Raw genomic sequence first — 25,966 nt, forward strand, 5'->3', positions numbered from 1 at the left:
CCATTCTTCAACAATGACCTCTTTTAGTAACTGGATGTTGGATGGAGAGTGATGCTCAACTTGTCTCTTCAGAATTCCCCAAAGAAAATAATTTCTTTACACCGCAAAGGTGAAGGCTACAAGATGATCAGCAAAGCTTTACTTATCAGTCAGAATACTGTAGCAAAAGTGGTACAAAAATTTAAGAAAGATGGAACTGCAACCATCTCACAGAGACGTCCAGGTCGTCCACGGAAGTTAACACCTCGACAGGAGCGTCTTCTGAAGAGAAGGGTTGAAGAAAATTGGCATGCAAGTTCACTGCAGTTATCTAAAGAAGTAGAAAGCCAAACTGAGGTGACTATTTCCCGTGACACAATACGGCGTACGCTGCAGAGGAATGACGTGCATGGATGCCGTCCACGAAAGAAGCCTCTCCTAAAGCCCAGGCACAAAAAAGCCCACCTAGAGTTTGCCAGGGCCCATGCTGACAAAGATGAAGACTACTGGGACTCTATACTCTGGAGTGATGAGACCAAGATAAATGTTTTTGGAACTGATGGCTTCAAAACTGTATGGCATCGCAAAGGTGAGGAATACAAAGAAAAATGCATGGTGCCTACAGTGAAACATGGTGGTGGCAGTGTCCTTATGTGGGGCTGCATGAGTGCTGCTGATATCGGGGAGCTGCATTTCATTGATGGCATCATGAATTCACAGATGTATTGCTCTATACTGAAAGAGAAGATGCTACCATCACTCCGTGCCCTTGGTCGTCGTGCACTTTTCCAACATGACTAAACACATATCTAAGGCCACTGTTGGATTTCTGAAGAAGAACAGGGTGAAAGTGATTCAGTGGCCAAGTAGGTCTCCTGATCTGAACCCAATCAAACACCTATGGGGAATTCTGAAGAGACAAGTTGAGCATCACTCTCCATCCAGCATTCAGTCACTAAAAGAGGTCATTGTTGAAGAATGGAAAAAGATTGATGTTGCAAAATGTCACCAACTTGTTCATTCCATGCCTAGAAGACTTGGTGCTGTCATTAAAAATCATGGAGTCCATACAAAGTACTAGATGTAGTAGTTTTTATTGTGGGGTGTACTCATTTTTGCACCAACCTAATTTGAGTAAAACTGAAAAATGTGTAATCTAAAGGCCAGTTCATGCTGACAACCCAGTCCTCGCAGATGGCGTCGCAGACAGTGTCTGCGTAGCCCCCCCACCTTCGCAGACACTCTGCGTGCACCTCCCAAAAATTGTGACCACCGCAGAAGCCTTGCAGACAGCGCCGCAGACAAGAGGGCTCTGATTGGTCCACTCTACATCCGCTGTACACGCACTTCCGCTTCCCTACTTTCCCGGTTTGGTTTGTTTTCACGACCGGCATTTTTAAAAACACGAGCGAAGATGGAGCAGCACGAAGAGCGGTTGATTGAGGAAGTACGTACATCTATACGACTCCAGTTCTAGTCATTGTAAAAAAAAAAAATTTCTAGTCATTATAAGTAACCGGAGGATAAACACTCCACTAACCACACCCACCAACTACTCCTAGCGACTTCACGCCCCCTTGCGTTGTGCCGGTGAATAACATCGCGCACGCCTATTACTCCCCGCTCAACGATAAATTACAACTGTCTGCGAAAAGCTATCTGCGAAAGCCTTGTCGCAAGAGCATGCAGAGGCCTTAAGTTATATTATTAACCTTACTTTTTCCTGTTATAAGTCAAACAGATGTTATATTAAACTTTGTCATCAACATTTTGGAAATTGTTTGTGTTCATTGAGATTGTTTAAAATGTTACTTTTCAAAGGGGGTGTACTCATTTATGCTGAGCACTGTATAACATAACTGAGAACAGGAACTAACTTGTCCCTCCCACATTCCACAACATTCAGTCTAACTATAAAGTGTAGCGTGATGCAGCGTGGTAATTGCTGGGAATTATGGAATAGTGGAATTATACACTCCAGATTGTGCTGTTATACAAAATAATGCACTCCACTGTGTACTGTGCCACATCATACCTCCTACGTGTTATTTTTATTTCACAGTCATTTTGCATTTGACTTACAGTGGGAACTCTGACTGAGTTCATCTCCCCAACACTTTTTGTTTCATGGTCAGTCTTTTTTTTTTTTTTTTTACATCATTGCCCACTTCAAAGTATTTTTCGAGAATACCAGGACTGTTGAGGGATTCTTTTAACAGCTAGAAATTTGCTGACATTTCCAAAACATACCTATAGAAGAGCTGTATTCTGTATTGCAGGTGCTGCGTTTAGTGCCAACATTACAGGGGGTATCAGTACATCTGTTGCTGTCTTCTGCCATGAATTACCTCATGAACTGGGTAGGTCATTTTTCAAAACTAATGTTTTATGCATTTGAAACTGAGTTATCTGTAGAAAACTGAAATACACACCGTGTGTGTGTGTGTGTGTGTGTGTGTTCAAACTGGAACATCTTCCATGAGTCTGATTTGAATAAATCCACAAAAGTCATCACAGCTTATATTAACTTCTATGTGGCTGACATAAACGTATAACAGCGATGCCACAAAACTGACACACCACAAAAAAACAACAAAAAAACAGCAGTATCACGTTATAACACAAAATGTTTATGATAACAAAAGTTTTTCACAGGGGTGGCACGGTGGTGTAGTGGTTAGCACTGTCGCCTCACAGCAAGAAGGTCTGGGTTCGAGCCCCGTGGCCGGCGAGGGCCTTTCTGTGCGGAGTTTGCATGTTCTCCCAGTTTCTGCGTGGGTTTCCTCCGGGTGCTCCGGTTTCCCCCACAGCCCAAAGACATGCAGGTTAGGTTAACTGGTGACTCTAAAATTGACTATAGGTATGAATGTGAGTGTGAATGGTTGTCTGTGTCTATGTGTCAGCCCAGTGATGACCTGGCGACTTGTCCAGGGTGTACCCCGCCTTTCGCCCGTAGTCAGCTGGGATAGGCTCCAGCTTGCCTGCGACCCTGTAGCCTAAAGAGGCTAGAGATAATGAGATGAGAAGTTTTTCACATTTTAACACGATATTTTTATGTTATTACAACATAATACAATGATACAACGTTGTATGATACAACAATCAGCCATAACATTATGGCCACTGACAGGTGAAGGGAATCACATTGATTATGTTGTTACAATGACACCTGCCAAGGGGTGAGATATATTAGGCAGCAAGAGAACAGTCAGTTTTTGAAGTTGATGTGTTGGAAGCAGGAAAAATGGGCATACGTAAGGATCTGAGTGACTTTGACTTTGCATGTTGTGATGGCTAGTTGACTGGACTTTGCATGTTGTGATGGCTAGTTGACTGGCTCTGAGCATCTCCAAAATGGCATATCTTGTGAGGTGTTCCCGGTATGCAGTGGTTAGTACCTACCAAAAGTGGTTCAAGGAAGGACAACCGGTGAACTGACGACAGGATCATGAGTGTCGAAGGCTCGTTGATTCTCATGGGGCATGAAGGCTAGCCCATATGGTCCAGTCCCACAGAAGAGCTACTGTAGCACAAACTGCTGAAGAAGTTAATGCTGACACCGTTCAGCATTAGCAGTTTGTGCTACAATAGCTCTTCGTCGGGATTGGACCATATGGGCTAGCCTTCGTAAGGGACCATTCTCCAGTAATGCTTGTATTATTCAAGGTCATTCTTACAAATACTTGGGTGTATTCTTTTGTTCTGTAATCTCTCTTGGAAGGTCCATGTGAATTTTGCATGCACTAGAATCCATCAGCGACTCTTCTACTTGGAGTTGGACAGAGTCCTCATGTTATTTTATCATGCTTTGATAGAGAGTATATCAGCTTGGTTTGGTAACATATCAGTGAAGTTAAAATCACAAATAAATAGACTGATCCACACAGCAATGAAGGGGGTCATGGTGCATCCCTCCCTCTAAATGGTTTTTTAGAAGGCTACAGTTACAGGTTAGGAAAATGATTGCCGACCACTCCCATGTCCTGTATTCAGAATATGGACTGCTTCCATCAGGTAGACACTACAGGGTTCCAGTTAAACACATGAAAAATATACCTGAATAGGTACAAAAAAGTCTTCCATATATCTTTTAATCTCCTAAACAAGGGTGTGTGAAATGAGGGGCTGTGTTGTATGTAATTGAATGTACTTATGTCTGCATTTTATTTGCTATGCAGTTTGTTTGTTTGTTTGTTTGTTTGTTTGTTTGTTTGTTAATTGTATATGTGTAGAAATGGTTTAAGGTGGGTGGAGCACAGAAGCATGGCAGACCAGAACTGAGTTGTCGGCAGAAGTAACACAGCTCTGATGCCGCTGTGTTTAAGAAATTGCAGCTCTCTTTTTACAGACTGCTGAAAGTAACACAGCTGTAATGCCATGAAAAAAAACACACAAAACAGTTCTAAAATGTGAAAGAGCTGTAGTGTGATTTATACAAACAGATTTAACAAGAAATTGAAGCTCTCTTTTTACGCACGCACTTCCTGCTTCCTGAGTTGTTCGTGCCGAGTCCTTTTTCCTGCGAGTGCCGGCGTTAATTACTAATCCTTTTTTAACTTTTTTTTCTATAAATAAATTTCCAGTATCCTCTTCATTTTTATTGTACTGTCGCTTTCATTTTTGTACTTTTCACTTTCGCTTTCCTTTTTCCGGTTTTTTTCCCGGTTTTTAATCTTTCTTTTTTCGGAAGAATGCCGAGACCGGAAGCTTTCTTTTTCTCTCCTCCTGTGTAAAGTCCACAAGCGGAGGCCATCTGATCTGCTTTAATATCAGCAGATCTTCATTTAAGGTACGTGAATCTTTTCATCATGGCACACCTTCAGCCTGTACAGTGTGCTGAGTGCAGGATGTTGAGTCATTCTTCCTCCGTCACTAGCGATAGCTCTATTACCTTTACTTGTGATAAGTGCAGATTAGTTAGCTCTCTGATGGAGAAGATTACAGTGCTAGAAGCACGTGTCCAGGCTTTAGAGCAGGTTAGTGAGCGTGAGAACAGTGTAGTTTCTGTTAGGGAAAGTCTGGACGGCCTAGGTGGAGTTAGTAATCCCCCAACTCCGGCATTAGAGCCCTTACAGCGGGGCGAATGGGTGACGGCTCGGCGGCATAAGCGTAGAGCCAAAGCTACCGCTGAGGCTCGCCCACGGGAGCACCACTCCTCTCCGCGTCACGTGTCGAACAGGTTTGCTCTCCTTAGTGATGCACCCACTGAGAAACCTGAAAGAGCTCTGGTTATAGGGGACTCTATCATACGGCACGTGAAATTAGCTCAGCCTTTAGGAGCACCAGCAGCTTTAGTCAGGTGTATACCGGGAGCCAGGGCGCCAGACATAGCAGGTAATCTTAGGGTCCTAGGCAAGCACAGGTTCTCAAAGATAGTTATCCATGCAGGAGCTAATGATATACGCCTTCATCAGTCTGAGGTTACTAAGAGTAACTTTGTAGAGGTGTTTAAATTAGCGAAGGCAATGTCCGATGCTGTAGTATGCTCTGGCCCCATCCCAATGCGGCGTGGCGATGTAGCTTACAGCAGGTTATGGTCGCTGAACTGCTGGCTGTCCAGGTGGTGCTCTGAAAACAGTGTGGGCTTTATAGATAATTGGGCTAATTTTGAGGGCACTGCTGGCCTGTTAGGGCGGGACGGTATCCATCCCACTCGGGAAGGTGCTGCTCTCATTTCCTGCAGCATAGGTCATAGTCTCAGAACAGGCCTAGTTAATTTCTGACAATCCAGAGCCAAGGCCAGGAAGCAGACGAACAGGCTAAACCGACTGTCTGCTAGCTGCACAGAGTCGTCACTCAGGGCCCACTACATCGAGACTGTGTCTGTTCCCCAAGCTCAACAAAAAGGTAGAAATTTTCAGAGAGTTTGTTCCAGTAACCTAATCAATATAAAATTAGATCATACTGACTGTACAGCTGCTGCCAGCACCTTTGATCTAAAGGTGGGGCTATTAAATATTAGATCTCTTACATCTAAAGCGCTAATGGTTAATGAACTCATTACTGATCAGGAGTTTAATGTACTGTGTTTAACAGAAACATGGATTAAGCCAAATGAATATATAGCATTAAATGAAGCGAGTCCTCCTGGATACAGTTATATACACCAGCCTCGTCTAACTGGCAGAGGAGGAGGCGTCGCGGTTATTTATAACGATTATCTAGGTGTAACACACAAACCTGGTTATAAATTTAATACATTTGAAGTTCTTCATACTCATATAATGTATGTAGCCTCGAAAAATAAGTCTACCCAGTTAATTCCATTGCTTATTATTTACAGGCCCCCGGGGCCATATTCTGAGTTTCTTTCTGAATTTGCAGATTTTATCTCAGATCTGGTTATTTCCTTAGACAAAGCTTTAGTTGTCGGAGATTTTAATATTCACTTTGATAACCCAGAAGACCCTTTAAAAACAGCGTTTGTGTCCATCTTAGATTCAGTCGGGATTAAGCAGAATGTCATAGGACCGACCCATAATGGTGGTCACACCCTTGATCTAATACTAACATTCAGATTAAACGTAGACAATATAGTCATACTTCCACAGTCTGAAGTTATCTCAGATCATTGTCTCATCTCATTCAAAATATGTCTGAGTAATAATATATGCACCTCACCACGCTACTGTATTAAACGTACTTTCACGTCAACTACTGCACAGAGCTTTATAAATGATCTCCCAGAGCTGTCAACTTTGATTGGGTCACTGTCAGCCCCTGCAGAACTTGATCAGGCAACTGAATGCTTAGAGTCAACATTCCGCCATACTTTAGATAATGTAGCTCCTCTAAAAAGGAAAATGGTCAGAGACAAAAAATTAGCACCCTGGTATAATGATGACACTCGCACATTAAAACAGACCACTCGAAAATTGGAACGTAAATGGCGTCAAACAAAATTGGTAGTGTTCAAATTAGCTTGGAAGGAGAGCTTCCTGAAGTATAGAAAAGCTCTTAGTGCTGCAAGATCAACATATTTCTCTTCCCTAATAGAAGATAACAAAAATAATCCTAGATTCCTATTTAATACTGTAGCAAAATTAACCAGGAATAAGTCCACTATCAACACATGCACACCTGCATTATGTAGTAGCAACGACTTCATGAATTTTTTTAATGACAAAATTGATAATATCCGACAAAAAATTCAAACTACTAATTTAAGGTTAGACAATGAAAGTGACCTTGTAGTTAACAATATAACTGTATCAGATCATCAGTTAGAATGTTTTACTCCCCTAAAAGAAACTGAATTACTTTCATTAATCTCTACATCAAAAGCCTCAACTTGCATACTAGATCCCTTACCGACACATCTATTCAAACAGATAATGCCTGGAGTAATTGAACCGCTTCTAAAAATAATAAATTCTTCTCTTATGATTGGCTATGTACCCAAATCCTTTAAACTAGCAGTTATCAAACCCCTGATTAAAAAACCTGACCTTGATCCCTGTCAGCTGTCCAATTATCGGTCAATATCAAACCTCCCCTTTATCTCCAAGATCCTTGAAAAAGCTGTGGCACAGCAGTTATGCTCATATTTACATAGGAATAACATCCATGAAATGTATCAGTCAGGATTTAGACCTCATCATAGCACAGAGACAGCACTGGTTAAAGTAGTAAACAACCTACTGTTGGCGTCTGATCAGGGCTGTGTCTCGCTACTTGTGTTGCTTGACCTTAGTGCAGCATTTGATACCATTGATCATTCCATTCTTCTGGATAGATTAGAAAATGTTGTGGGAGTTAAGGGAATGGCCCTCTCCTGGCTCAGGTCTTATCTAACTGATCGTTATCAGTATGTTGATATAAATGGTGATATTTCTAGACGTACCGAGGTAAAGTTTGGTGTTCCACAAGGTTCTGTCTTGGGTCCACTGCTTTTTTCTCTATATATGTTACCTCTGGGCGTAAACATTGTATTAGTTTCCACTGTTATGCTGATGACACACAGTTGTATGTCTCTGCAAAACCTGATGAGAGACACCAGCTTAATAGAATTGAGGAATGTGTTAAGGACATTAGACACTGGATGCTTATAAATTTCCTTTTGCTTAACTCTGACAAGACTGAAGTACTTGTGTTAGGACCACATACAGCTAGAAGTAAGTTTTCTGATTACACAGTGACTCTGGATGGCCTTTCTGTTTCTTCACGTGCAGCAGTAAAAGACCTCGGAGTGATTATTGACCCCAGTCTTTCATTCGAAACTCACATTGATAACATCACCCGGATAGGTTTCTTTCATCTCAGAAATATTGCATAGATAAGAAATTTAATGTCATTGCATGATGCAGAAAAACTAGTCCATGCTTTCGTTACCTCCAGGTTGGATTATTGTAATGCCTTACTGTATGGATGTTCCAATAAGTGCATAAACAAGCTCCAGTTAGTTCAAAATGCAGCAGCAAGAATCCTTACTAGAACTAGAAAATATGACCACATCACGCCTGTCTTATCCACACTGCATTGGCTCCCAATCAAATTTTGTTTTGAGTATAAAATACTACTATTGACCTTTAAAGCACTGAATGGTCTCGCACCACAGTACCTGAGTGAACTTCTGCTCCTCTATGACCCGCCACGCCTACTTAGATCAAAAGGTGCAGGCTATCTGCTGGTACCTCGTATAGTGAAGGCTACATCAGGGGGCAGAGCCTTTTCTTACAAAGCCCCACTGTTATGGAACAGCCTTCCAAGTAATGTTCGGGAATCAGACACAGTCTCAGCATTTAAGTCTAGGCTGAAAACATATCTGTTTAGTCAAGCCTTTTGTTAATGGTGTTTATGAGGTAAAGGAGTAGATCTGGAGGGTCCTCAGACATACAGTGTTTTGGTAAACTGGGATGTATGGATGCTGTCAGTCCCCACTCGCTTGCTCACTCGAGTTTGTTGACGGTGTAGTGGCTGCTGCTTTATGTCCCGGGGCTCCCTCATGCCTGTGTTACCTTCTGGCTCTCTCCTTTTAGTTATGCTGTCATAGTTAGTTGCCGGAGTCCCTGCTTGTGCTCGGTGCAATATGTATACTGTTCCTACTTATTCAGGTGACATTGGGCATACCTAACCACCTGTGTTTTCTTTCCCTCCCCCCCACCCCAAATCTGTCCCTCTGAGTTACATGGAGTCAACAGGAAATCTTTTGGTGGAGACGGTGGAGACCTCGACTGGCTATCGTAGCCTGCAGGGAATCGGCCGTCAGACTTTCTGTCGCATGTCCCAGACCCGGTGAAATGTAACTGAATTGTCTTGGCCAGCCCTAAGGGTCCCATCTGCATCTCATCATTGCTGAGGAGTGTGCTCCCATCACCCAATCAAGCATCCAGCCAGAGCAGGTCATAATATATTTTACCATATTAACATGCCATTGTGTGTTATGCCTGATGTAAAGACTCTCGTCTCTGCGAGCCTACCACACAGATTTAATACTTGTCATTTTTAGGGCATACCTAACAACGTGTTTTCTTTCTCTCTCTCTTCCACCCCCCCCCCATCTGTCCCTCTGAGTTACATGTTGATCCTGGGATTGAGATGCTGGCCTCTTCTGCCCCTCGGACCTGCTTGATCCATCCTGGTGCCCTGTGTCTGGTCGGAGTTTTATTGCCCCACTCCTGTGAAGGACGGCCCCATGAGGACAGTTGAGGATTATACCTGTTAAAACTGTTAATATTATAGTCAGGCTGTCTGTTGTTGCCCAAATGAGGATGGGTTCCCTTTTGAGTCTGGTTCCTCTCGAGGTTTCTTCCTCATGTCGTCTGAGGGAGTTTTTCCTTGCCACCGTCGCCACAGGCTTGCTCATTGGGGATAGATTAGGGATAAAATTAGCTCATGTTTTAAGTCGTTCAAATTCTGTAAAGCTGCTTTGCGACAATGTTTATTGTTAAAAGCGCTGTACAAATAAACTTGATTTGATTATATTTGATTTTTACAGGCTGCTGAAGGATAAAGATAAGCAAATGGAGGCAGTACAAATATTCATCAAATTTTTCATCATTAAGAAAAGGCCTGTTTGTTATTGACTTTCATTTTTAGTAAAATGAATATTTTAGTTAATAGGCTATTATATTTTACTCGAACCTTTACATATGAGGGTAAATATATATATATATATATATATATATATATATATATATATATATATATATATATATACAGTGTATTTCCCCCCCAAGTTGATAATAGGAAAATAAATGTTGCATATTTTTAAAATCAAATTTTGTTTATTATGTATTTATTTATTAATATGGTGGGAAAATTTGAATGTGAATTGACTGAATTGTTACATGCTGAACTACAGCATACAAAGACATTCTATACATTATCTATTATCATTGTGTGCCTCCAACTTTGTGGCCACAGTTTGGGGGATGGTGTGATGGTCATCCATCCGTCATCCATCCATCCATTATCTGTAGCGACTTGTCCTGTACAGGGTCGCAGGCAAGCTGGAGTCTATCCTAGCTGACTATGGGTGAGAGGTGGGGTACACCCTGGACAAGTCACCAGGTCATCGCAGGGTGTGATGGTCAGGTGTTCACAAATTAGTCCAGATCACATGATGATCTGGGGCCAACATGCTGAACAATGCCAAGATATGAATAGTCACTTGTTACATCTACTTGTAGTTTAAATGAAGAATAATGTTTAAGAAAGAAGAATTTGAGAGTAGTTGTTGATCATGACCTCAGACTCCTCCACACTGCTGTCTTTTAGTATACGTAAGGAAGGTTAAGCTGGCCTTAAGGATGCTGCCAGTCAGTATGAAACCCTCCTAGTGCAGCCAGATCTTTTATGCCTTCCTGCAACAGTACCATACTGCAATATTTCTCCTGTTTGTGTGAGTAATGGCTTTTCATTTCCAGTGATGCCTCTTGCATCCCATATCAATCGATCACCTCGTCCCAGACATCAGCTGGGGAACGGAGATGTTCCATCTATTTCTCTGTGTACATCAGCCTCCTTTCGTATTTAAATGGAAGGAAAACAAACAGTAACCAAAATGGCTGTCACACATCGAGCAAGTCTTTTTTTAATTTTTTTTTTTTTTGGGGGGGGGGCAAAAAACAGTTTTCCAGTGTTTTGGGTATTTTTGATTTATACATAAAAACTCCTATGTATCTCATATATGATACATAGGTGTTTTTATGTATAAATCAATAATACCCAAAACACTGGAGAACTGTTTTTGTCCACCACCACCCCCCCCTCAAAAAAAAAAAATATTTATTAATTTATTTAAAAGACTTGATCAATCTGTGGCATAGCCATTTTGTGTGTGTATGTGTGTGTGTGTGTGTGTGTGTGTGTGTGTATTTTATATATATACACACAGTTAGGTCCATATATATTTGGACACTGACACAAATTTTATTTTTTTTACCTTTTTACTGAAACATATTCAAGTTATATAATGGACGTGGGCATAAACTCCAGACTTTCAGCTTTCATTTGAGGGTATCCACATTAAAACTGGATGAAGGGTTTAGGAGTTTCAGCTCCTTAACATGTGCCACCCTGTTTTTAAAGGGACCAAAAGTAATTGGACAATTGACTCAAAGGCTATTTCATGGGCAGGTGCGGGCAATTCCTTCGTTATGTCATTCTCAATTAAGCAGATAAAAGGCCTGGAGTTTATTTTGAGGTGTGGTGCTTGCATTTGGAAGATTTTGCTGTGAAGAAAAAATGCGGTCAAAGGAGCTCTCCATGCAGGTGAAACAAGCCATCCTTAAGCTGCGAAAACAGAAAAAAAACATCCGAGAAATTGCTACAATATTAGGAGTGGCAAAATCTACAGTTTGGTACATCCTGAGAAAGAAAGAAAGCACTGGTGAACTCATCAATGCAAAAAGATCTGGACGCCCACAGAAGACAACAGTGGTGGATGATCGCAGAATAATTTCCATGGTGAAGAGAAACCCCTTCACAACAGCCAACCAAGTGAACAACACTCTCCAGGAAGTAGGCATATCAATATCCAAATCTACCATAAAGAGAAGACTGCATGAAAGTAAATACAGAGGGTTCACTGCACGGTGCAAGCCACTCATAAGCCTCAAGAATAAAAAGGCTAGATTGGACTTTGCTAAAAAACATCTAAAAAAGCCAGCACAGTTCTGGAAGAACATTGGACAGATGAAACCAAGATCAACCTCTACCAGAATGATGGAAAGAAAAAAATATGGCGAAGGTGTGGTACAGCTCATGATCCAAAGCATACCACATCATCTGTAAAACACGATGGAGGCAGTGTGATGGCTTGGGCATGCATGGCTGCCAGTGGCACTGGGTCACTAGTGTTTATTGATGATGTGACACAGGACAGAAGCAGCCGGATGAATTCTGAGGTATTCAGAGACATACTGTGTGCTCAAATCCAGCCAAATGCAGCCAAACTGATTGGTCGGCGTTTCATAATACAGATGGACAATGACCCAAAACATAAAGCCAAAGCAACCCAGGAGTTTATAAAAGCAAAGAAGTGGAATATTCTTGAATGGCCAAGTCAGTCACCTGATCTCAACCCAATTGAGCATGCATTTGACTTGTTAAAGACTAAACTTCAGACAGAAAGGCCCACAAACAACCAGCAACTAAAAACCGCTGCAGTAAAGGCCTGGCAGAGCATTAAAAAGGAGGAAACACAGGGTCTGGTGATGTCCATGAGTTCAAGACTTCAGGCAGTCATTGCCAACAAAGGGTTTTCAACCAAGTATTAGAAATGAACATTTTATTTACAATTATTTAATTTGTCCAATTACTTTTGAGCCCCTGAAATGAAGGGATTGTGTTTTAAAAAAATGCTTTAGTTCCTCACATTTTTATGCAATCATTTTGTTCAACCCACTGAATTAAAGCTGAAAGTCTGAACTTCAACTGCATCTGAATTTTGTTCAAAATTCATTGTACAGAACCAAAATTAGAAAAATGTTGTCTCTGTCCAAATATTTATGGACCTAACTGTGTGTGTGTGTGTGTATGTGTGTGTATATATATATATATATATATATATATATATATATATATATATATAAAATGGTACACTGAAACGGTAGAAACCATTTATTCACAAAACATACATCATATATGCAAGGTGATTTATTGGGCGGTCTCAACCTGTTTGCCATCATGTTCAACACAAAAACCAGTGAGCAACAGTACTATTTAATCTGTCACCCATGGCGTACGTCTATCTGCAGGAGAAAAATAATCCATTCGTGTTAACATAATTTTGACTAACCCTGCGTGCGTGTGTGTGTATCTCATCTCATTATCTCTAGCCGCTTTATCCTGTTCTACAGGGTCGCAGGCAAGCTGGAGCCTATCCCAGCTGACTACGGGCGAAAGGCGGGGTACACCTTGGACAAGTTGCCAGATCATCACAGGACTGACACATAGACACAGACAACCATTCACACCTACGGTCAAATTAGAGTCACTAGTTAACCTACCCTGCATGTCTTTGGACTGTGGGGGAAACCGGAGCACCCAGAGGAAACCCACACGGACACAGGGAGAACATGCAAACGCCGCACAGAAAGGCCCTCGCCGGCCACGGGGCTTGAACCCGGACCTTCTTGCTGTGAGGCGACAGCGTTAACCACTACACCACCGTGCCGCCTGTGTGTGTGTGTGTGTGTATATATATATATATATACACACAACCCCGATTCCAAAAAAGTTGGGACAAAGTACAAATTGTAAATAAAAACGGAATGCAGTGATGTGGAAGTTTCAAAATTTCATATTTTATTCAGAATAGAACATAGATGACATATCAAATGTTTAAACTGAGAAAATGTATCATTTAAAGAGAAAAATTAGGTGATTTTAAATTTCATGACAACAACACATCTCAAAAAAGTTGGGACAAGGCCATGTTTACCACTGTGAGACATCCCCTTTTCTCTTTACAACAGTCTGTAAACGTCTGGGGACTGAGGAGACAGGTTGCTCAAGTTTAGGGATAGGAATGTTGACCCATTCTTGTCTAATGTAGGATTCTATTTGCTCAACTGTCTTAGGTCTTTTTTGTCGTATCTTCCATTTTATGATGCGCCAAATGTTTTCTATGGGTGAAAGATCTGGACTGCAGGCTGGCCAGTTCAGTACCCGGACCCTTCTTCTACGCAGCCATGATGCTGTAATTGATGCAGTATGTGGTTTGGCATTGTCATGTTGGTAAATGCAAGGTCTTCCCTGAAAGAGACGTCGTCTGGATGGGAGCATATGTTGCTCTAGAACCTGGATATACCTTTCAGCATTGATGGTGTCTTTCCAGATGTGTAAGCTGCCCGTGCCACACACACTAATGCAACCCCATACCATCAGAGATGCAGGCTTCTGAGCTGAGCGCTGATAACAACTTGGGTCGTCCTTCTCCTCTTTAGTCCAAATGACACGGCGTCCCTGATTTCCATAAAGAACTTCAAATTTTGATTCGTCTGACCACAGAACAGTTTTCCACTTTGCCACAGTCCATTTTAAATGAGCCTTGGCCCAGAGAAGACGTTTGCGCTTCTGGATCATGTTTAGATATGGCTTCTTCTTTGAACTATAGAGTTTTAGCTGGCAATGGTAGATGGCACGGTGAATTGTGTTCACAGATAATGTTCTCTGGAAATATTCCTGAGCCCATTTTGTGATTTCCAATACAGAAGCATGCCTGTATGTGATGCAGTGCCGTCTAAGGGCCCGAAGATCACGGGCACCCAGGATGGTTTTCCGGCCTTGACTTTTACGCACAGAGATTCTTCCAGGTTCTCTGAATCTTTTGATGATATTATGCACTGTAGATGATATGTTCAAACTCTTTGCAATTTTACACTGTCGAACTCCTTTCTGATATTGCTCCACTATTTGTCGGTGCAGAATTAGGGGGATTGGTGATCCTCTTCCCATCTTTACTTCCGAGAGCCGCTGCCACTCCAAGATGCTCTTTTTATACCCAGTCATGTTAATGACCTATTGCCAATTGACCTAATGAGTTGCAATTTGGTCCTCCAGCTGTTCCTTTTTTGTACCTTTAACTTTTCCAGCCTCTTATTGCCCCTGTCCCAACTTTTTTGAGATGTGGTGTTGTCATGAAATTTCAAATGAGCCAATATTTGGCATGAAATTTCAAAATGTCTCACTTTCGACATTTGATATGTTGTCCATGTTCTATTGTGAATACAATATCAGTTTTTGAGATTTGTAAATTACAACCCCAATTCCAAAAAAGTTGGGATAAAGTACAAATTGTAAATAAAAACAGAATGCAATAATTTACAAATCTCAAAAACTGATATTGCATTCACAATAGAACATAGACAACATATCAAATGTCGAAAGTGAGACATTTTGAAATTTTATGCCAAATATTGGCTCATTTGAAATTTCATGACAGCAACACATCTCAAAAAAGTTGGGACAGGGGCAATAAGAGGCTGGAAAAGTTAAAGGTACAAAAAAGGAACAGCTGGAGGACCAAATTGCAACTCACTAGGTCAATTAGCAATAGGTCATTAACATGACTGGGTATAAAAAGAGCATCTTGGAGTGGCAGCGGCTCTCGGAAGTAAAGATGGGAAGAGGATCACCAATTCCCCTAATTCTGCGCCAACAAATAGTGGAGCAATATCAGAAAGGAGTTCGACAGTGTAAAATTGCAAAGAGTTTGAACATGTCATCATCTACAGTGCATAATATCATCAAAAGATTCAGAGAATCTGGAAGAATCTCTGTGCGTAAGGGTCAAGGCCGGAAAACCATATGGGTGCCCGTGATCTTCGGGCCCTTAAACGGCACTGCATCACATACAGGCATGCTTCTGTATTGGAAATCACAAAATGGGCTCAGGAATATTTCCAGAGAACATTATCTGTGAACACAATTCACCGTGCCATCTACCATTGCCAGCTAAAACTCTATAGTTCAAAGAAGAAGCCATATCTAAACATGATCCAGAAGCGCAAACGTCTTCTCTGGGCCAAGGCTCATTTTTAAAATGGACTGTGGCAAAGTGGAAAACTGTTCTGTGGTCAGACGAATCAAAATTTGAAGTTCTTTATGGAAATCAGGGACGCCATGTCATTCGGACTAAAGAGGGGAAGGACAACCCAAGTTGTTATCAGCGCTCAGTTCAGAAGCCTGCATTTCTGATGGTATGGGGTTGCATTAGTGCGTGTGGCATGGGCAGCTTACACATCTGGAAAGACACCATCAATGCTGAAAGGTATATCCAGGTTCTAGAGCAGTATATGCTCCCATCCAGATGACGTCTCTTTCAGGGAAGACCTTGCATTTTCCAACATGACAATGCCAAACCACATACTGCATCAATTACAGCATCATGGCTGCACAGAAGAAGGGTCTGGGTACTGAACTGGCCAGCCTGCAGTCCAGATCTTTCACCCATAGAAAACATTTGGCACATCATAAAACGGAAGATAGGACAAAAAAGACCTAAGACAGTTGAGCAACTAGAATCCTACATTAGACAAGAATGGGTTAACATTCCTATCCCTAAACTTGAGCAACTTGTCTCCTCAGTCCCCAGATGTTTACAGACTGTTGTAAAGAGAAAAGGGGATGTCTCACAGTGGTAAACATGGCCTTGTCCCAACTTTTTTGAGATGTGTTGTTGTCATGAAATTTAAAATCACCTAATTTTTCTCTTTAAATGATGCATTTTCTCAGTTTAAACATTTGATATGTCATCTATGTTCTATTCTGAATAAAATATGGAATTTTGAAACTTCCACATCATTGCATTCCGTTTTTATTTACAATTTGTACTTTGTCCCAACTTTTTTGGAATCGGGGTTGTATTGCATTCTGTTTTTATTTACAATTTGTACTTTGTCCCAACTTTTCTGGAATCAGGGTTGTGTGTGTATGTATGTATGTATGTATATACTGTGTGTGTGTGTGTGTATATATATATATATATATATATATATATATATATATATATACAGTGGTGCTTGAAAGTTTGTGAACCCTTTAGAATTTTCTATATTGCTGCATAAATATGACCTAAAACATTATCAGATTTTTACACAAGTCCTAAAAGTAGATAAAGAGAACCCAGTTAAACAAATGAGACAAAAATATTATACTTGGTCATTTATTTATTGAGGAAAATGATCCGATATTACATATCTGTGAGTGTCAAAAGTATGTGAACCTCTAGGATTAGCAGTTAATCTGAAGGTGAAATTAGAATCAGGTGTTTTCAATCAATGGGACGACAATCAGGTGTGAGTGGGCACCCTGTTTTATTTCAAGAACAGGGATCTATCAAAGTCTGATCTTCACAACACATGTTTGTGGAAGTGGATCATGGCATGAACAAAGGAGATTTCTGAGGACCTCAGAAAAAGCGTTGTTAATGCTCATCAGGTTGGAAAAGGTTACAAAACCATCTCTAAAGAGTTTGGACTGCACCAATCCACAGTCAGACAGACTGTGTACAAATAGAGGAAATTCAAGACCATTGTTACCCTCCCCAGGAGTGGTCGACCAACAAAGATCACTCCAAGAGCAAGGCGTGTAAAAGTCGGTGAGGTCACAAAGAACCCCAGGGTAACTTCTAAGCAACTGAAGGCCTCTCTCACATTGGCTAATGTTCATGAGTCCACCATCAGGAGAACACTGAACAACAATGGCGTGTATGACAGGGCTGCAAGGAGAAAGCCACTGCTCTCCAAAAAGAACATTGCTGCTCATCTGCAGTTTGCTAAATATCATGTGCACAAGCCAGAAGGCTATTGGAAAAAATTTTTGTGGATGGATGAGACCAAAATATAACTTTTTGGCTTAAATGAGAAGTGTTATGTTTGGAGAAAGGAAAACACTGCATTCCAGTATAAGAACCTTATCCCATCTGTGAAACATGGTGGTGGTAGTATCATGGTTTGGGCCTGTTTTGCTGCATCTGGGCCAGGACAGCTTGCCATCATCGATGGAACAATGAATTCTGAATTATACCAGCAAATTCTAAAGGAAAATTTCAGGACATCTGTCCATGAACTGAATCTCAAGAGAAGGTGGGTCATGCAGCAAGACAACGACCCTTAGCACACAAGTCGTTCTACCAAAGAATGGTTAAAGAAGAATAAAGTTAATATTTTGGAATGGCCAAGTTAAAGTCCTGACCTTAATCCAATCGAAATGTTGTGGAAGGACCTGAAGTGAGCAGTTCATGTGAGGAAACCCACCAACATCCCAGAGTTGAAGCTGTTCTGTACGGAGGAACGGGCTAAAATTCCTCCAAGCCGGTGTGCAGGACTGATCAACAGTGACCGCAAACGTTTAGTTGCAGTTATTGCTGCACAAGGGGGTCACACCATATACTTAAAGCAAAGGTTCACAAACTTTTGCCACTCACAGATATGTAATATTGGCTCATTTTCCTCAATAAATAAATGACCAAGTATACTATTTTTGTCTCATTTGTTTAATTAAGTTATTTTTATCTACTTTTAGGACTTGTGTGAAAATGTGATGATGTTTTAGGTCATATTTATGCAGAAATATAGAAAATTCTAAAGGGTTCACAAACTTTCAAGCACCACTGTGTGTATATATATCTCATCTCATCTCATTATCTCAAGCCGCTTTATCCTTCTACAGGGTCGCAGGCAAGCTGGAGCCTATCCCAGCTGACTACGGGCGAAAGGCGGGGTACACCATGGACAAGTCGCCAGGTCATCACAGGGCTGACACATAGACACAGACAACCATTCACACTCACATTCACACCTATGGTCAATTTAGAGTCACCAGTTAACCTAACCTGCATGTCTTTGGACTGTGGGGGAAACCGGAGCACCCGGAGGAAACCCACGCGGACACGGGGAGAACATGCAAACTCCACACAGAAAGGCCCTCGCCGGCCCAGGACCTTCTTGCTGTGAGGCGACAGCGCTAACCACTACACCACCGTGCCGCCGTGTGTGTGTGTGTGTGTGTGTATATATATATATATATATGTGTGTGTGTGTGTATATATATATATGTATGTGTGTATATATGTATATATATATATATGTATATATATATTATCAGCTGGATAGTACAGTGGTAACGCTCACTGACTATGACGCAGGAGATCGGGGTTTGAATCTCGGTCGGGGCAAAACATCATCCAGTTTTCATACCTCAGGAATGAGTGAAGACATAACTGATAGAGTCATACCAGCTCAGATGTCGCCCGGGTCAACAAGGTCTGCGTCAGTTGCTAGGGAACCAGGGCAAACTGATGAGAAATGGGCTACTGGAACAAGACATCGATGGACGAGGACAGAAAATACGGATTTGCTGGAATGCTACTATACAAGCAATCCCAGAGAGAGGGGATACATGCAGCGAATGTGGGACCATTGGATACTTCGAAACCCACAATCAAGGCTAACAAAGAAACAGCTATTAGCCCAGTGTTCCAACATCCGTAATCGAAATCTACTATCACAACTAGAGATTAATGAAATACAACAACGATGCTACGGCAAGGGGGAGCCAGGAAGACAGGTCAGCGGGGAGATGTCATCATCCCCACAACCAGAGATTGTGTACCAAGCCCCAACAGCTAACAGCCTCAACACAAGAGCTGCTAGACCTGAGAAGGAAGATTGTGACCCAACTGGAAACCTGGAGCCCCCGACGAATACCGAAGCTGAGTTGCCAAGTACCTTCAGAAGATCTACTAGTAGATGTGAATGCTGCTCTGAAGACAATCTCCACAAGAACCATCACTGAGACCAACAAGCTGATACACAGTACAGCAACAGTAATCATGGAGATCATTGGACACAAGGTGGGCTCGGGACATAACAAACAGTATCCACCATGGAAGAGACGATTAGAGGCCAAGATAAAGGCAGCATGGAGAGAAGTTAGCCAGCTAGCTGAACTACAGAAAGGGAACATGGTGAATAAAGGGGCACCCAGGAAGTACAACTCACTCTCCATACCAGAGGCACTCGAAACTGCCAAACAGCGACTAACAGCTCTGGCCACCTGGTTGAAGAGATACACCAAGGAGGGAGAGGCCAGGAGAATAAACAAGCTGTTCTCCACTGAACCAGCCAAGGTGTACTCTCAGTGGCAGGGGAACAACAACCGGTCAGACCCACCAAGAGCTGAGGTGGAAAAATACTGGAAAGACATATGGGAAAGAAAGGCATCACACAACACCGATGTCCAATGGTTAGTGGACCTAAGAGCTGACCACAGCAACCTCCCAGAACAAGAACCAGTAACCATCTCAGTGGCAGACGTCCAAGAAAGAGTGTCAAAGATGAAGAGCTGGACAGCACCAGGCCCCGATATGATCCATACGTACTGGCTGAAGAAGCTAACTGCACTCCATGAACACCTAGCAGCACAGATGAACCAGCTGCTGAGGGATGGAACCCACCCAGAATGGCTAACCCAAGGCAGGACAGTCCTAATCATGAAGGACCCCCAGAAGGGACCCATCCCATCCAACTACCGGCCAATTACCTGTCTCTGCACAACATGGAAGGCCCTGTCAGGCATCATTGCGGCAAAAATGAGTAAGCATGTGGCTCAATACATGAGCGAGGCACAGAAAGGAATTGGCAGTAACACCAGAGGAGCCAAACACCAGCTACTGGTCGATAGAACAGTCGCCCGAGACTGTAAGAAGAGACAGACCAACCTGTGCATTGCCTGGATTGACTACAAGAAAGCCTACGACTCAATGCCACACACATGGATACTGGAATGTCTGGAACTGTATAAGATCAACAGGAACCTAAGGACCTTCATCCAGAACTCAATGGAAATGTGGAAGACAACCCTAGAGGCCAACTCAAAACCCATTGCCCAAGTCAACATCAAGTGCGGCATATACCAAGGAGATGCGCTATCACCACTGCTGTTCTGCATAGGCCTGAACCCCCTCAGTCAGATCATCACGAAGAGCAGCTACGGGTACCGATTCCGTAGTGGGGCAACAATCAGCCACCTGCTCTACATGGATGACATCAAGCTGTATGCCAGGAACGAGCGAGAAATAGACTCGCTGATCCACACCACCCGGATCTACAGCGATGACATAGGGATGTAATTCGGATTGGACAAGTGTGGCCGGATGGTCTCAAAGAGAGGCAAGATGATCCGGACTGAGGGGATTGACCTACCAGAGGGCAACATAGGTGATATCCAAGACAGCTACAAGTACCTTGGCATCCCACAGGCTAATGGAAACCATGAAGAAGCCACAAGGAAGTCAACCACAGCCAAATGACCCCTAGGGAGTAAGGCAGGTCCTGAAAAGTCAGCTGAATGGTAAGAACAAGGTCCGAGCCATCAACATGTACGCACTACCAGTCATCAGATACCCCGCTGGTATCATAAACTGGCCAAAGGAGGAGATAGAAGCCACAGATATCAAGACTAGAAAGCTCCTCACCATGCATGGAGGGTTCCACCCCAAGTCCAGCACCCTGAGACTATACACTAAGCGGAAAGAGGGAGGCCGAGGGCTAGTGAGCATCAAGACCACGGTCCAGGATGAAACATCGAAAATCCGAGAATACATCAGAAAGATGGCCCCAAAGGATGAACTGCTAAATGAATGTCTCAGGCAGCAGAACCCTGATGAGAGTGCAGAGGAGGAGGAGGAGGAACAGACAACCTGGAGAGACAAACCCCTACATGGCATGTACCACCGTCAGATAGAGGAAGTGGCTGATATCAAGAAATCCTACTAGTGGCTGGATAATGCAGGACTGACAGACAGCACAGAGGCACTAATCATGGCAGCACAAGAACAGGCCATAAGCACAAGAGCCATAGAGGCCAGGATCTACCAGAGTAGATCAGACCCAAGATGCAGACTGTGCAAAGAAGCCCCTGAAACAGTCCAGCACATAGTAGCAGGGTGTAAGATGCTAGCTGGATCAGCATACATGGAGAGGCACAACCAAGTGGCTGGGATAGGAACATCTGCAACCAGTATGGAATAGAAGTACCCAAGTCCCAATGGGCCATACCACAGAATGTGGCTGAGAACAACAGGGCCAAGGTTCTGTGGGACTTCAGCTTCCAGACTGACAAACAGATCCTGGCTAACCAACCGGACATAGTGGTGGTGGACAAAGAGCAGAAGAGGGTGGTGGTGATAGATGTGGCGATCCCAGCTGACGCCAACATCAGGAAGAAGGAACATGAGAAACTTGAGAAGTATCAAGGGTTGAAAGAGCAGCTGGAACGGATGTGGAAGGTCAAGGGTTGCGTGGTCCCCGTGGTAGTGGGGGCACTTGGGGCAGTAACCTCCAAACTGGGAGAGTGGCTCCACTAAATCCCAGGAACAACATCTGAAGCCTCAGTCCAGAAGTGCGCAGTCCTAGGAACATCGAAGATACTGCGCAGAACCCTCAAACTCCCAGGCCTCTGGTAGAGGACCCGAGCTTGAGGATGACATGGATACCACCCCCACCCCCCCACCCCCCCTGCCGGGGGTGAGAAGGAGATTTTTTTATATATATCAAACTCACTCCCCATCCACTTTAACAGGAACTTGTTCTTGACTCCAAGATTCCTGTTCTTGGCTGCAGGAGTGGAACTCAATGAGGTCTTCTGCTATTGGATGTTGAGATGCTTTTCTGCTCTGCTAAAGACTGATTATATGAGTTACTATATCCTTTCTGGCCATTTTCCTCTGGCCTCTCTTATCAACAAGGTGTTTGTTTCCACCCACCAAACTGTCGCTCAATCAGTGTTCATTGTTTTTCGCACCATTCTGTGTAAACTCTAGAGAATGTTGTGTGTGAAAGTCCCAGGAGATCAGCAGTTTCTGAAATACTCAAACCAGTCCATCTGGCACCAACACCCATGCCACAGTGAAAGTCACAGAGATCTCACAATTTTTCCCATTCTGATGTTTGAAGTGAACATTATGTGAAGCTCTTGATTTGTATCTGCATGACCTTATGCATTGTGCTGCTGTCAAGGGGTTGGCTGATTTAGAGAACTGCATAAAACTGCAGGTGTAGGGTTGTTCCTAATAAAGTGGCCAGTGAGTGTCTAGATGATATTACATGGTGGCATGAAGATAGGAAGTTTATCTTCGAGTGGTGAACCTATTCACGAGTGAGTGCAGTGAATGTTCACTGCGCTTACTTGTGAATATGTTCACTCGAAGATCAACTTCATATCTTCACGCCTCTCTCATATATAGATAGATTTATTTTGAATAATTGAATTTATTTTGGCTTGTCAGTTTTACACTGGCTTGTGTTGTGGTGTGTATATTTTTGCCATCCCAAGGGAATGATGGGTCTGCCAGCACCTCTTCAGGAGGCACGATGCAGTGGTTATGAGCACTCTTTAGCACCTCGAGGCGCAGCTAATTTCCTTTGACGGCTGTTTTAATTGTGTCTGTCGACACAAGCGCTAGTGCAGGAAAAGTAGTGCAGTTGAGGCTGTCACGTCTCCACCAGTTTTCCTGAGATAGATTGATGCATGAGACATACTAATGCATTCTAGACAGTAATTAGCAAGGAAGGAGGACAGGCGCCACAATGTAACAGGAATCTAGGCCAACAATCAACTTTTTTTTTTTGCTATTTTCACTCTGTCTTGCTTGGGGATTGAGACCAAGTGCCAAGTGGCTGTGTTCATTTTTAGTCTGTCACTTAAAATAATGTGCTTTTGAGATTAATGCAATGGAAGTGTGTACATACTTGTACTGTACATGTCTTTGAATAAGCTGTTTGTGCTGTGTGGGTCTCACACTGCCTATTTTGCCTGTAGGTGACTTTGCGGTGCTGCTGAAGGCCGGTATGACAGTAAAGCAGGCTATTGTGTATAATGTGCTGTCAGCTGTCATGGCCTACTTTGGCATGGTGATTGGCACAGCCTTGGGTCAGTACACACACAACGTCACAAGTTGGATATTCGCCATCACTGCTGGCATGTTCCTTTATGTTGCTTTAGTGGACATGGTGAGTATTAACACACTCCTGAGGAATTGTGGAATAAAAACTTCATTTAAAGCTGCAATTCCTGCTGACATTGTCACTGATCACCATGTGGATATTTCCAAGCCATCATCCAGTAAATAGTAACACAATACAGAATTACATTGTGTTGTGAAGTATTTTACAACAAAAATGCACTCAATGAACAGCGAAGTTATTCATAAATACCAAGTTTGTCTGAATTTGTATTGAATCTAACATCACTGATATTTAAAGTGAATTTTCTTTTGTTGACCAGTTGCCTGAGATGCTGCATGGTGATAGTGAAGATCACAACCACTGCCAGCTGGGACACTTTATCTTGCAGAATATAGGCATGCTCACAGGCTTCACCATCATGCTCCTCATCGCCATCTTCGAGGACCGCATCGTGTTGAACTTCGACTTCTAGCTTTCTCTGCAGTGTCCTCTTAACGAAAACATGGCACAAAGCATCCTCATGTCTCATTTGTGTCCTTGTGTCTTCATTTGCTCTCCAAGAGGCCTCAGTGGACATGCAGACAAGAACATTTCCAATTTGGCTACATTTCCATCCTAATTGAGTAAGGGTGTAAAACCTGAGTAAGCACAGTACAGATGCAGAAATGCAGACCTCTCCCTCTATCTATCTTCTAATGCTTAAAACATGTGTCCTACTGCTTGTCTTTAATGTGTGTATCAGCAAGTGAACATCCACTTAATATCAATACACATCAGTCAGACTGAAGTCCGATAACTGAAGGAGTATCCCTTTAATATCATGATGAACAGACTGTTGAGAGAGGCAGCTTGTGCAGTCCATGTGAGTGTAGTAGCTCATAATTAGGTGTTTTCATTTGTAGTGTACTTGCAGGCCCATTCATGAATAAATGTGACGTCTCTTGCTGTGCTTTTGTCTCATGTTGTCCAATCATCATTGTCCAAGTGAAATTTCACCAGTGTTTAAAGAAAAACAAATAACTTTACAAACTGTCTCGAATGAACAACAGCCATTGTTGGCACATGGCTTAAAAAAAAAAAACTGTCTCAGTGTGCTTTCCTGTAGCAGTTGTGTACATCTGCCTGCTTTTCAGTATGCTGTAGTAGCTGTACTGCTAGTTGGAGGAAGTGCACTACATTTTAAATAAATCTTTTCATCAGCAAATCCTGTTGCCATCCATTAGTCAAAAAAAAAGTGCACAGTGTTTTGAAGCAAAGTTAGAATAATGTAATGGCAAGGTCGTGCTGCTATGGACTAATATTTGTTGTTCAGTCAGATCACTACACAAGATATTAATCATCAAGCCCTCTTTTTTCTCATTTGCTACACAGCGCATTGTTTTAAATCTACACATTTATACAGTAAACCTATTTATACAGGATATAAAAGACTTTTTTTTTTGGGGGGGGGGGGGGGGGGGGGTCCTGAATTGATCAGTTTAATGTTGTTTGTCTGCAACATTCATTACCATAATTATGCTTGTTTTACAGCACTCAGGGTGCTGAATCTTTCATGGCACACAGTCAGAAACTGTTCTTTGACAGTGGTTGACGACCTGAGTCCCAGATTCAATATCCTAACTCCAGATTATTATGAGGTTAATTTGCACAGATTTCATTTCCTTGTAATCTAAACAAATTGTGGATTTTCCTTTTATATTTTGCTGCAGTATATGATGGTGTTTTGAGGATGCATTGCACTCAGACTTTCCACCCCATACATCCCATCGGCGGTGTCTGTTGCTTGATTAGCTTACCAAGCTAACACTCCTGTCATCTGTTCTCTTGAACAAAGAGCAGTTGCCCTCATTTTGCCAACATTCTCAAATGAACCTGAAACATGCATGTGGCACAAACTAAATGGAGCAAACTGGTGGATGGTTTATCTATATATAATTTTTTTCTCTTTTTTTTTTTTGGGGGGGGGGAGGGGGTTGTCAGTGTTTGATTTCTATTAAATACAGTAAGACATTATGCCGAGTTGAGCAGTGTATTGGTTTTGCTAAACTGGAATAATTAGGTGAAATTTG

The 25,966-nt window shown here is 42.4% G+C and overlaps 1 protein-coding gene across 3 annotated transcripts in view; it reads left to right on the plus strand.

The window, feature by feature from the left end:
- The window catches only part of slc39a10 (solute carrier family 39 member 10), a 153,447-nt gene extending 128,601 nt beyond the window's left edge, over positions 1-24,846 (plus strand). For all 3 annotated transcript variants that reach the window (XM_060937301.1, XM_060937302.1, XM_060937300.1), the window contains 3 exons: positions 2,259-2,339; positions 23,752-23,942; positions 24,217-24,846. In XM_060937301.1, coding sequence (XP_060793284.1) covers positions 2,259-2,339; positions 23,752-23,942; positions 24,217-24,369 — 425 coding nt within the window. In that variant the 3' untranslated portion in view covers positions 24,370-24,846. The remainder of the gene's footprint in view (positions 1-2,258; positions 2,340-23,751; positions 23,943-24,216) is intronic.
- The last annotated feature ends 1,120 nt before the right edge of the window (positions 24,847-25,966 follow it).

Source organism: Neoarius graeffei, chromosome 13 (assembly GCF_027579695.1).
Source record: "Neoarius graeffei isolate fNeoGra1 chromosome 13, fNeoGra1.pri, whole genome shotgun sequence".
Lineage (NCBI taxonomy): Eukaryota > Metazoa > Chordata > Actinopteri > Siluriformes > Ariidae > Neoarius > Neoarius graeffei.